Below are 13,907 nucleotides of genomic sequence, written 5' to 3' on the forward strand. Positions count from 1 at the left end.
GGTAGATTTAAGGGGTGGATGTAGTGAATGCTGGGTAGTTGGTGATCATTGCTGTTTATGAATTAGGGGTAGGTAAGGGTGTGTAGGGGATGACATACAGTGCAGAAAAAGAGGAGCAGCATCATGATAATGATAGGGTAGACATGAGAAGGATAAGAGAGGATGTGTGTGTGTGTGTGTGTGTGTGTGTGTGAGAGAGAGAGAGAGAGAGAGAGAGAGAGAGAGAGAGAGAGAGAGCAAGAGAGAGATGACATGTGGTTTTAGGTTGCAAAAGTGTTGGGGCTAGAGGCAGGTATAGTGAATGCGGAGCATTGGAATTATATGGTGATAGGGAAGGTCCAGATGAGTGTTCTGTGTAAAATATGGTAGAGAGGATTGAATTCAGAATAGAGGATGGATACTAAGTGAACTGGCTCTGGGCAGCAAGAAAAGTGGTATCAAGGAAGAGTTAGTGAAGAATGCAGTTCTGCTCACATTTAATTAGAGCTGCAGAATACAGCATTTAAAAAGTTGGTGGGTAGTGTCTTGAGGAGGAAACTGGGAAAAAAGAACCCAATTGTGCATGTATATACATATTGTACTTCCAGAATCTCAGTTTTGCCATGATGGGTGGATCTTGAACGCTGCATTTTGCCAGTCATCTCAGTCCCTTGTCATCCCTGTGAAGTTCATGGTCCTGAAATCAGCCTGCACTACTTTGTCTCATGTCTTCCTAAGTTTCCCTCTTCTGTGAGATCCATTCACATTAAGTGAATGACACTTCTTTATACAGATGATCACATTCCGTACCAGTGCAATCTTTTTTCTTACCTACTACATCTGATTCCTCTTATGACCAGTTTTTTTTCTTTCAATACATTTGTATTTTGTTGTTTATACACACTTATGCTGTATACTCAATGGAGCATACTAGCTTGATTTATTTCCAATCTTCTTAACTCCTCTGCTAATAAGGTCCATGTCTCACTAGCTTGCAGCATTGCAATTCTAACACAAGCATCATACAATTTGCCCTTCACTCTGAGGGAAAAGACCTTTGTTGCCAAACCAGTTGTTGGACTTTCAATTTTTTCCAAACTGTTCTTATCCTGACTGCTATACTTTCAGAGTAATCACCTCTCCTGCTAATAGCATCTCTTAAGGTAACAAAAGCTATCAATTATTTCAAATGAGCCACCTGAGCATTTAAAGGAATCAAATTTCCGGTGTGCTACATAGTGCTTCAGTGCACCTGTCACATATAAAGGCTACTTTTTCTGTTAGTCTTCCTGTGATTTCACTACACTTCTTGTGTGCCCATAGCTGACATTAGGTACAGTGTACAAAGTTCATGCCTTCCTTTTTTCTGCATATCAAATAAGGCCATTTCCTGAAGATACCAGGGTCCTGTCTTCTTTTCTACTTGTTAAAATCTCATTCTTTGCTAAGCCTAGGATTTCCTCTCTAATTCTATTATAGGTCTTCAGCATATAGAATTCACTTGGACAGCCAGTCTTAAACTCTTCTGTCATGGACTATGATGAATAGGGGTGGACTAAGGACTGAACCTTGATAGATTCCTACCTGCAAACTAAATTCATTACTGAAATTCTTGTTGACTCTTGCTTACTGTATCAATACATAACTTTTACAGCCCTCACAGCCTTTACATCTACACATAGTTTTCCTTAGTGATTACTAAATTACTGAATGGACATCTTCTCCAGGTCAAGAAAATGTCAGGAATAGTGTTTTACTCTTAGCCAAGCATATCTCCTGCAGTTGCCTCACTAGAAATATTTCATCAAGGTACCCCTTCTGAGCATGAAGGCAAACTGCATCTCATCTGAGTTTACTTTGTCATCAGTAAACTGTGCTTTAACTTTCTATGAGGCCTTCATAACCTGATCCAGTAGTTTGATTCCTTCATAATTTCCTCTTTCTAAGACATCTTTTTTGCTGTTCTGGCAGCTGATAAAACTACTATGCCAATCATTGGATATGACACCTTGTATAACTTGATTAACTATCAGAATGGTAATCATGTATCCTACTTCAAATATTTTATACATCTATCCCTAATAGACCTGCAGTTCTTCTTCCTGCCATGCCTGTAAACACATTATCTATGATGCTACTATCATCTCAAATTACTCTTCCTTCTGTAGGGTTAGTGTGAGGTAGTCCCTTTTTATCTCATGCATTCTCTATGTTCAGCAGCCTCTCATAATAGCACTTCCATGCTTTCATCATTTTGAATACGCTTCTCAACAGTGACATCTTGGTTTTCTCTCATATACACTCTCTCACTATCCAAAACATTTCATACCACTGATCCTCACATTGCATCTCTCTTCTTTCTTGCCTTACCCTTAACCTAGTATACCTGTTACTTAGCTGCTCTTCTGACCATTTCATAATGCTCCCTACTGCCACCTTCCTTCCAGGTCTGATGCACTAACAATTCTGCAGATCTACCACCCTAACATATGATGGTTTTCATATTTTGTGTAAGAACATGGATAAGCGATGTGGTGGTTAGCATCTTTGTGTATATATGATAATGTCTGTTCTGCTGCTATGAACTTGAGTATTGTGTATAAGTAGTGTGAAATTATGACTGACTTGGCTGCTCTCAGTATCTTTTGCTAGTTAGAATAAATGACATCATATATCAATTGCCTATATTGTAAACAATTAAACCCATTTATGAAGGTTTAATCTTGGTGTTGTCATCCATCATACAATATTTTATGCTGATCCACAGCTTAGTCATGAGGTTCTTCTTTTCTTACCTGTTCAGCTACAAGGCAAATAGGATGAGGGATCAATTCTAAAATCCAAATTGTGTTGGTCAAAGATGTGGATTGTGGTGATTTTTATAACAATTTTTACGCTTATGCTTTATTTTCTCTGAAGAAGGTAAGAGAGTTAAAAACTAAAGAAGTTTGCAGAGCAATATATTTGTATATCCAGAGGAAAGTCACAAGATTAAACATTATCATATATCAAATTAATACAAGGCATTATTTAGAACAAAGTATCTATCTTCCTAAAACCCATACTTTCTGTTATGAATTCTTTTTATACTACATCAGCAAAAATCAAATTTTAAATTTTTAGTTAGTTTGCTCATTGCATTTGCTTAACACTTATATCGGTTCCTTAAATTTCATTTAAGCTCCAACTACTTATCTTTGACAATCAGTCAGCAATTTTTTAATATTGGAACATTTTGTGCAATAAGTTTATGAGACAGCTTTGTTCCAGTCCTTGAGAACAGCATGAATGTTACACAAGCTAATTCTTGTTTCCTATAAAATCATGGTTCATTGGTTTTGAAATATATTTCATGTATAATTTTGCACTTTACCGAAACTCACAATGAAAGTCTTTAGAATCTAGTCAATTAAGTATTTTCTCCATTGTTTTTTTTAGTTCTTTTGACAGACATTTAAAGAGAAACATATGAAGGAGAGAAACTGTAAAAATGAAACATATGCAGATATGTTTCTTCATATATTTTGACAATCACCCTTATTGTACTATTTCATTGAGTCTTAAACATGACACACTATTAAATCACAATGTATATTAGAAAGCAATGTCATTCATAATACCGAAGTAAAAATTAGTGGTTTCAGTTTCATTGATGAGTAAAAATCTACTCATTATTTCAGTTCAGATAGGTACAACTCACGCATGTGAGAAGTGGGATCACTTCTATGAGTATTTTGTTAAGTTACAGCAGTGAGGTTAAGTCACATTCTGATTTTAATTCAATATCAATAAAAGAACCTGGATTAGATAAATCTCTTAAATGCTTATAGCTGTAGTCTTCTTGTCTCCTGTTACAATTCCATTTCTGTCTTGGAATATAATTTGTTCTAGTGCTCGACTTGTATTTTATTGTGTTGAACTTGGAAGGACAACTGGCAAAGTTGATTCCAATAAGATTGGAATTCAGAATGTAAAAGACCATAACTAAATATTTTGTCCAAAACTTTCATGATCCTGCGAACCCACAACTCAACAGTAACAGTCTTGCACAAACTGTTTGCAATATATATCGGTGAAAAAATTCTCAGAATTCACTTCCACTAAAGTTTGAAAACTTATAAAATTTTCTAGTCAGAAATGAATATAATAATTGTTTCAGTGTTGCTTATAACTTATACATGTCATTCTTCCTCATAGTTTTTCTGGTTATACTAAAACACAATGTTATATATTCCTATTCTCTGGCAGGCTGATATTGCAGTGGTTAATTCTCAGCAAATGGAATATGTGACCCAGTTTTGATTAGCAACTGGAATGACTTCATAAAATATATTTATGCTCTTCAGAAAGTGATGAATGCCGCAGTATCTTATTTCTATTGTAACTCAAAACATGATATAAAATTAATCTAATAGTTGTATTTAATTTTCTAGTCCTCTCATTTATTTGTTTATTAGACCTGACCTTACTTCGTGTGTTGGTTATTAACCCATTCATGCTGATCGTCCCTTTAAACTGACACTTAATTTATAAGGGTATAAAACAAATACTTGACACAAATTGTGACTTGTGTATGATCTGTATCAAAGAATGAAACATGTTCTTAATCAAACGGATTTCAATGAAATTTTTTTCAGTTGTTATTTAGGTCAAAATAATAGTATTTTTATAATTTTCAGGCAATTTCATTCACTAGAAAACTTTTGGCACGAATGGGTTAATGTATATTGTCAATCTTCTCATGAGATCTATATGTATGTCTTATACTTGACTAACAGCAGGTAAACATTTTAGTGTGGCATTCATATAATCATATAAAATAATTTTGCCTAATTTTTATTTATTTTCTTTCATATACTAGTTACAAATACTATTTAAATAAAGTATGGAATAAGTTTTAAATGAGAAAAAATTTACTCTACTGTGAAATTTTTTTAAAGGCTAGTAAAACAGTAAAATATCTTGAACTTGTTTATCTCTGATTTCTCTGATATGCTTTTCTTATTTACATTTTGGCCTACACAATAACTAAGATATTTTATCATCCCAGATAATATTGCTGTTAAGTTAACTCTTCAGTTGTAAAGATTTTCTACTTTGGTATTTAAAACAATTCTTTGTGTATTTCAACATTGTTGAACTTCTGTAAGAAAACAGGTAATAGTACTAAGCAAGCTGTATAAGAAATTTTTATTGAACCAGCCAACAGTACTTTAAATCAATCCTTTTAAACTAGCTATATGTTCAACAATTGATTTTAGTTGTCACAAATAGAACTACTTATTCAGGGTAGAGGCAGTGTTGGTGGTGTGGATGGCTAGCTTTAAAATACTACTACAAGATTATTCTGAAACATGTCATGTGGTTTTACGTCACAGTCACAGATGGGGGCTCCATGCATATGCCGAAGCAGAAGTCAACAACACTGGCTGATTTCAAATTTATCTTTTTTCAGCCTTAATTTTAACTTAGCTGTAATGATTGGTTGTGGAGATATTATTAAAAATGTGTTTATAAACAATGAAACAGATTCACCATTTGATTGGGATCAGCTGTTTTTACAATCTGAACATTCTGATCGTAGCTTACAACATAACCAGTCACAGAATTACTATGCAAACACATACACAAATTCACTCAATCATAAAACATGTCTACCAACTTCAACAGTCGATGGTTCTAAAAGATTATGTGTTGAAGATAATATATCTAACAGATATTTTCAAAATAATGTTGAACGGATCTTGCCATTTGTGCCAAAACGTAATGCAAGTTTTACAAAAGCTGTTGGTGGAGCAGACAAGAATTCTAATAATTCAAATGAAGTCAGCTGGCTCAATAATGCTTCAGAAAATGGACTTTACAAAGCATCTGCACGAAACTCTAGTTTCTGTTATGCTGTTAATTCATCATCTCATGCCACAAAGGTTAGTGAGTGTTATAAAGTATAATTGTTCTGCAGACTTGGCAAATTTCTTTTATGATAGACTAATGATAAACTAATGTAGCATAATGTTTTGTTTGTGATTTTTTAGAATACATTCTCCATAAAAGTATATGCTTGTTGTTCTCATATATATATATATATATATTATATATATATATATATATATATATATATATATATGTACATACATGTGTGTGTGTGTGTGTGTGATTATAAATTTCATTGCAAAAATTAAGTAAAAGTGAGTGAAAATACCATATATCTTGTTTAAAAATTAAAGGTTAAAATATATACCTTTCTATTCTATAAATGTTTATATTCTCTTGGCAATAATAGTTAAAGGTTGTAATATCCTGCTGGATCTGTTTTGGTCTTATTTTTTTACTTTCTTATCATATAAAAGAATTTTTATCATTTTGAAGCTATAAAAATACTATTGTTTACAAAAAGTTCTGTACTTTACAAAAAGCTCAGAACTTTACAAGCTGTATACTTATGCTTTTTAATAATATGATAATACCATCATTATATATTTTTATGGATTTTTAAAATGAAGTTAAAATCTATTTACATAAATTAAAATATCAAATGAGAATGGTGATATTTATATATGCTTTAGTCTTAGGGTAACCAACAACAAATTTAAATCTGATAGATATATCCTGTTTTCATATTTTTTAGAAAAATTATTTGAATTATATTGCATTAAATTTTAAGATTTATATAATTTACGTTAGATAATTATATTATTGTATTTATTGAAGATACTATGAAATTTTATAAGGTTTCCTAAAACCAGGAAGAAGTTGAATATTTTGAAGGTCAGTAGATATGTAAACATAGGAATAGAAACTATAAACAAGGTTTATTTTGACAAAAGAAAGTAAAAAGACCAAAAAATATTTCCGAACTATTGTGGGTGTTTGCTAGAAATAGTAAATAGGTTCTTTTGTCTTAGGAGACTGAGTTGATAGAATACTGGACAACCAAATGAGAGATTTGTGGTTAATTTCCTTCCAGTAAAAACTACTGCTTTGTGTTTATAGCCAAGGCAAGCTCTGAAATGGATCACTTCACCTACCTATAAATAAACAACACATGGTTGAAATATCTTTTATTTATAGTGAATTAATGTAAAATGAATTATTGTTTTATTGACTTGTTGATCAGTTTCAAACCTTACTATGGATTTAATATGAGGAGAAATGTTCAAAGTAAATTTGACAGGATAGGTGTAAGCAGACTGAGAAAATCTTTTTATTATTCATTTTGATTAACATTTGTATATCATCAAAACTGTGTCTTTGGCTCTCTTGTGCAAATGGTATCTTGTAATTTCCTAAAGATCATTTTAGCACAAGTTTCAACTAACTGGATGAGAAAGAGATTTTCTGGGGTTTTTTTTCTATTGAGTTAGGTATCCAATATATTTATATGTATTCAGGTTTTAGTGGTGGTTCCATCAGAGACTTGCAAAGTAAACTCAGTGCCTGTTAGTATTCATTCCATGAAATAAATGATAGTTGTTTTGAAATCTTGTGCAGAGTTTTAACGCAATAAAAGAATTTCTTTCTTTTTTTTTTTTTTTTGTATTTGCTGGATTTGGAGGAAGGGTAGTTCCTCTTGAACCTTTGTAAGTCAACATATGCAGAAAAGACATAAGCAGGGAATTTTAAAGGGCCAATGTTCTGAGAAGGAAGGTCCAGGAGTAGTGATTAGAGTGGGACTTGGGGTGTTGGAAACAATAAGGGTGATGAGATGAGGATAGACAGCTGGGTTAGGAATGCCTAAGTGGAGTGGCACAAACTGACCTCATTCCAAGGTGCAGAGGACATAATAGTAACAATAGAGAAGACAGCACTCTGAATGGCCAGAAGTTGAAGTGTCTGTGGGTGATTTTATGCCAATCAGTCAGGTGGCTCTTTTCTGGTCTAAGATGTTTGTATGTGCTGCTGCTGCTGCTGCCGTTGTTGTTGTTGTTGTTAAGCTACAAGACGGGTAAGGGGGATTAGGTGATGGTCTAGGGCTTAGGGGCGAGAGAACCCAGACCTTGGAAAAAAAAAACTTTGTAGTGGAGGGCTCTTCGTTGATGCCCGACACCACTGGGAGGTGGCCCTCGAAGTTGCTGGAAATGGAGATCTCCAGGTCCAAATTCTTGTGCTGCTGCTACTGCTGCACCACCACCACCACCACCACCACCATCATCATTATAGAAAGGTAAAGTGCCAATATTTGTTGGGGGATAACCGTTCTGGGGTCCTGAAGAAAAAGAACAGTCATTTGGATGCAGTCCTAGCTATGTTAAGAACATGCTTTCACCAGGAGAGATACTCAGTGATAGTGAAACTCAACAAGGACTCTAACTGAGTGCAGTTCATGATTAAGCAGCATGTGTTATGATGATGTTTTCATGATCTGAGTATCATGTGTTTTTTAGTTGTTTAAAGCAACAAGTTTAGTGTGTCCTCATTGTAGGATGCTTTTTAGGCCTCTGATTATAGAGTCAATCTGAATTAGAACAAAGAGGTATTCTTGAATAGTTTGACATGAGATTATAAGGCATACATGGATTGAGACAGCCTGATAGTCAGGAATTATATCTTGTAATTGTCTGGATTGAAATAAGAGTGAGTAGAGTGACAGTGTGGCTTCTTATAATAATATCTTAAAGTAATGTAATCCTTTCAAGTACTGACTCTAAATCAAGAAATTAATTTGATTAGACTAGATCCTAATATAGGCTTTTGTTAGAAGAACTAGTATTAAAATGGACTTTCATTTGCAACACTCCTGTTATAATAAAATTTTATCCTTTAAATTTCATCATACTATAATGATTAAGAATAGCTCATTTCACAAGAATACACTACATAATTGTGGTTGAGTCCTTCAGTTTAAACATATTCCAGTGTGTAAAATTTCAGAATGTAGATATATAAATAACAAGACTCATTTTGTTTTCTCAATTGTTATGTTCTTGTAAAAGAAGATGAATTTGAGGAAAACTGGTCAATCTGATAAAAGAAATGAAGTTTGTGAAAGAATAGTTATTTTAAGATTTTGAAAGTTTCTTGTTTGTGTTTGAAATTTCGATTAGTTTTCAATAAATATCCTAAATTCAATGACATTTCCTTTCTCTCATTTTAAAGGATGATAATGCCATTTTAAAAATCTTTGTATCTTGCTCTTCAGAAAAAGTAAAGAAAAAAGCCTAAGTAATTGATTTCATTGTGAAAAGATACATTTTTGGATAGCTTGTTCTAATTTTCTGTTGGAGAACTTTGTTTCATTCTAGAAATATCCAACAGTAGTAACACCATGGATGGTAGTATATAGTGTCAGAGATACAATTTTAATATTTGCTTTACTTATTCTATCCATTTATCGTTTGTAATGGAAGACAAGAATTTGAGTGGTATCACTTGAGCAAAAGCATGAATGAAGATGCAAATAATAATAATTAAAATAGGAGTGAGTTGGGTGATAATGTGGCTTCTGATAATATCTTAGAGTAATATAATCATTTAAAGTATTGACTCTAAATCAAGAAACTAATTTGATTAGTCTAGATTCCAATTTAGACTTTTGTTAGAATAATTGGCATTAAAATAGACTTTTATTTGCAACATTCTTGTAATGATGAAATTTTATCTTTTAAATTTCATCATACTGTAATAAATAAGACACAAGAATACTCTATTTCATTGTTGTAGAGTCCTTCAATTTAAACATACTTGATAATGGTTTCAAATTTTGGCACAAGGCCAGCAATTTCAGGGTAATGGGTAAGTCAGTTACATAACCCCAGTACTCAACTGGTACTGATTTTATCTACCCCTAAAGGATGAAAGGCAAAGTTGACCTTGGCAGAATTTGAACTCAGAATGTAAAGATGGACAAAATGCTGCTAAATATTTTACCTGGCATCCTAACAATTCTGCCTGCTCTCTGCCTTAAACATGTTTCAAATTAAAACCATCATTATTTGCACCATGTACAGTGAGATCTAGAATAAATATTTGCATATTTATTCTTAATGCGTCTAGCTAGGTTCAGAAGCAAAATATGCTAGTTGCTGTAGCATGCATCATAAAAGAACAACTTCTCTCTCTTACAACAGCAAGGTGTTCAACACACTCAACTCATTACACACAGGATTCAAGATACCAAGTTTTGACATGTTATGACTCATCAGTCAGAAGTACGGAGACTGTTGAGCCTAAACCAGAATCCTGTGTGCCATTGAACCAAGTGTGTTGAATATAGTGCTGTCACAAAAGAGAGCTGTTCTCATATTACATACTCTATAGTGACCAGCATATTTTGTGTCTGAATCTAGCTAGACATATTCAGATTAAATATGCAAATATTTCTTCCATATTTCATATTAGTTTCTTAACTTAAATCAATACTCTAAATCAGTGGTTTTCAACCGGGTCCAGATGGCCGCTGAGGGTCCATGTAAGATTTTGTGGGGTCTATGTAACAAAATAGTAAATTGGGGATCCACAGTAGTATTTTATGGGCCCCTGAAAAAAGTTTTGCTATAGATGTATGTATTGCAAGAAACAGCTAGGTTTGTTGGTTCAACCTACACAAGTTAATGTGTGAAAAAGAAAACAGTTTTGGAAGAAGTTTTTATAAAATTAGTTTTTAAACATCCAATGGCTATGGGGTTCTACCAGAGTAGAATAGTAATCAAAGGGGTCCATAGATAAAAAATGGCTGAGAACCCTTGTTCTGAATGATTACAATTACCCTCAGAACATTGTTATCAGCAGCTACATCACATTCAGTCACATGACCTAAATCGACACCTGCTACTTACAAGACAGAAAGAGATTGGAATTGAAACTTGCATTGTCAACCTGCAGAAAAGTACAATTCTATTCTGCATGAATCCTAGGAAAGATTCCTGAGATTTGAAGAAACAAGTTGTCACCAAACCTCAAAATAAATTCCTGCTAATTAAATTAGCATGTACTAACTTAATAATAATAATAATAATAATAATAATAATAATAATAATAATAATAAAAATAATAATGATTTCTGAGTTAGGCACAAGAAAGATTCTTGAGATTTGAGGAGATATGTTGTCATCAAACCTCAAAATAAATTCCTGCTAATTAAATTAGCATGTACTATCTTAATAATAATAATGATGATGACAATGATGATGATAATGATAATAATAATAATGATGATGATAATGATGATGATGATGATGATATAATAATAATAATAATAATAATAATAATAATGGTTTCTGAGTTAGACACAAGATGAAAAATTTTGATGGGAGGTAATCAGCTGATACTATCAATCACAAAAAGGATGAAAGGCTAAGTTCATCAGGACTTGAACTCAGAATGTTAAGATCTGTTATGAGATACTGCAAGGTATTTCATCCAATGTTGTAATGATTCTAAGAGTACAGAGCAGGTCAAGAAATCTGGGAAATGGGGAAGGAATATCGACTCCAGTATGGACTGATACTTATCTTATAGTACCTGAAAGGATGAGAGACAAGGCTGATCATGGCAGTGTTTGAAATCTGTAAAACCTTAACTGAATTCTGCAAAGCATTTTCATCGAATGCTCTCATGGTTCTGCCAATTTACTACCTGATAGTAAAAGTAAACTGGGTCTCAATGTCTTAATGCAATTGGTTCCCAAATAGGTAAATAGATTTAGCTGTTGGTTGATATTTTGATAATGTATAAATATAGAAGAAAATTTTATCTTGAAACATTAATTTCTATTAAGATCACTATATTTAATATGACATCAAGAAAAAGCAGCTTCTTTGCGAAACTTATGTAAATATTAATCTTGTGCTATAGCAACTAAGTCACTAGTTGATGTCTTAATCTATATTTGAGGTAACTTGGCATTAATCCTGTTTAACTACTTGCTGTGGTTTTCATTTTTCTTCCACTTTTTCCAGTTAGATCTAAGGGAAGCAATTATGTTATGCATTACAATTTAAAATTCAAGTGGTTGGTGGTAATGAAACAAGGCTTACAATCAGGGTTATTTATAATGCTAACATCATATTCATTCCGTAGCTGAAACTAAATTTAAAGGCTAGGACACATTTGTTTCTGTATCTGATTTTTTTTTCTATACGTTATGATTAGAAAGAACTTATTTTTTATTAAATTACTTGATGGGGTCATAACACTAACATTTCATTAAGAATATTATATTAAAAATCAGTGTATTTCAAATAAACTTCAATAATAATTTATCATCATCGGCAGCATAATTATTTTAATGTTAGCAAGAGAAAATGGAGAAAGGTTGAGAGTTTCTGCCTCACTGCATATCTCCTGTCATCATTAACTTGTGTCATCTCCTCTACGAAGGTCAGTATTTTCACATTTCATCTCTTTTTTTATATTTATAGGATTACCTTGGTCACTCTCTACATCTACCTCCATCAATCCATAGTGTTCTTTTATTCAATAACGATAATTCTTTGCATTGCAGATCCACTCCAGTGAAGAACACATTAGTTGTTATATCTGATGCAAAGTTATTTTCTTAACTTACTTCTGAACCTTTCATGTAAAAACTGCACATCAAACAAACAATATGTTTCTCCTCTCTCTGTTTTCTCTCATCACCATCACCATAAAGCATATTACTTCACACTTCACTCAGCCTGCCCTTTGATCAGAGGGAGAAAAACCTTTGTGTTTCGAAGAGATAACAGATTGATGCAAAAGTAAATATATAACATCTTTCTATGAGTTTTGTCTCAAGTTACTATAACATCACTTGATCCATCACCATCATTGTGTCACTTGAGCAAGAAAACTTTATTTACAACTTTCAACTAACCAACCATGCTTGACATTTACTTCACTGCTGCCCTTGATGTCAACTACTCCAGTCTGTTAAGTTCTACTTTTCCATCAGATTTTTCTACATCTTTCATCTTCTCATTTCTTGCAGTCTTGACTTCTTACTTAAACTTAGTTTTGTGGTTTTTAGGATCAACCTTGCTGTAAGACCCAGGCTTCTAGTAGAATGCACATTTGATTGAGTGTTTTTTACTATAATTCCAAGCTGACCAATGTTTTGTAAGGATAGACAAAAACTGCAGAAGCCTATCGTACTTACTTATATCATCATCATCATCAACACATTGTTGTTGTCATTGCCATTGCTGACATCTTCATCATCATTTAACATCTATTTTTCATACTGGCCTGGGGTGGACAGTTTAGCAAGATTCAACAAAACAGGAAACTGCATCGCGTTCCAATATCTACTTTGTATGGTTCCTATGGCTGGATGCTCTACCTAATACCATCTGCTTTTTTTCATGGCAGCAGCACCAGTGAAGTTGCCATGTAACTTACAAAACTAAGATTCTTCTTAACTGATAAGGGCTACAACAGAGAAGAAGGTGGCTTTGGTTGAGAGGTTAAAGTATGAAAGAAGGAGCTGGAACAGGTTTCAGGCTGTTCAGGAGATACATAACTACCCCACATTATATAAGAGTGAGTGGAGGTAATCTGAGTTGAACTGGAAAGAGAGATAAAGATGGGGGCAGACCTCAAGATGCAAGAAGAGGAAAAGAGAGAAAGGGGCAGAAGAACGTGAAAAGTGGGTGGTAGAAGTTACAAGAGTGTATGGGAAGAGTGAGAGATGGTTAGAAATGGGAGTGAATGGTGAACAAGAGTAGAAGGGTGGTTAATGAGTTGGTGGAAAGACAGGGGAGAGTAAATGATGACTGACACTATAGGTGGAAGTGATAAGTAATGGAATAGTAATAAAACTGTAGACAAAGAAAGGATGATAATGAAAGAAAGAAATGTGATGGGTGGGTAGGTTATAAGAATGTGTATGAGAGATGATAGGAGTGTAGAGTGAGCCAACAGGAAGTGTTTTAGGGGAGAGGAAAGAGGTAAGTTAGAAGCACAGAAATGTGATTAATGTAAAATGTGAGTGGAGAAGGACAATGTTA

At 33.4% G+C, this 13,907-nt stretch overlaps 1 protein-coding gene across 12 annotated transcripts in view; it reads left to right on the forward strand.

The window, feature by feature from the left end:
* Positions 1 to 13,907, forward strand: part of LOC115228020 (voltage-dependent L-type calcium channel subunit beta-1) — a 306,373-nt gene that overhangs the window by 181,580 nt on the left and 110,886 nt on the right. The window contains exon 1 of one of the 12 annotated variants that reach the window (XM_036512576.1): positions 5,419 to 5,906. The exons of 9 other annotated variants lie outside the window; for them this stretch is intronic. In XM_036512576.1, coding sequence (XP_036368469.1) covers positions 5,457 to 5,906 — 450 coding nt within the window. In that variant the 5' untranslated portion in view covers positions 5,419 to 5,456. Of the gene's footprint in view, positions 1 to 5,418; positions 5,907 to 13,907 lie in introns of those variants that run through there. 2 more of the 12 variants (XM_036512583.1, XM_036512580.1) reach the window with 2 other exon arrangements.

Source organism: Octopus sinensis, linkage group LG2 (assembly GCF_006345805.1).
Source record: "Octopus sinensis linkage group LG2, ASM634580v1, whole genome shotgun sequence".
Classification (NCBI taxonomy): Eukaryota; Metazoa; Mollusca; class Cephalopoda; order Octopoda; family Octopodidae; genus Octopus; species Octopus sinensis.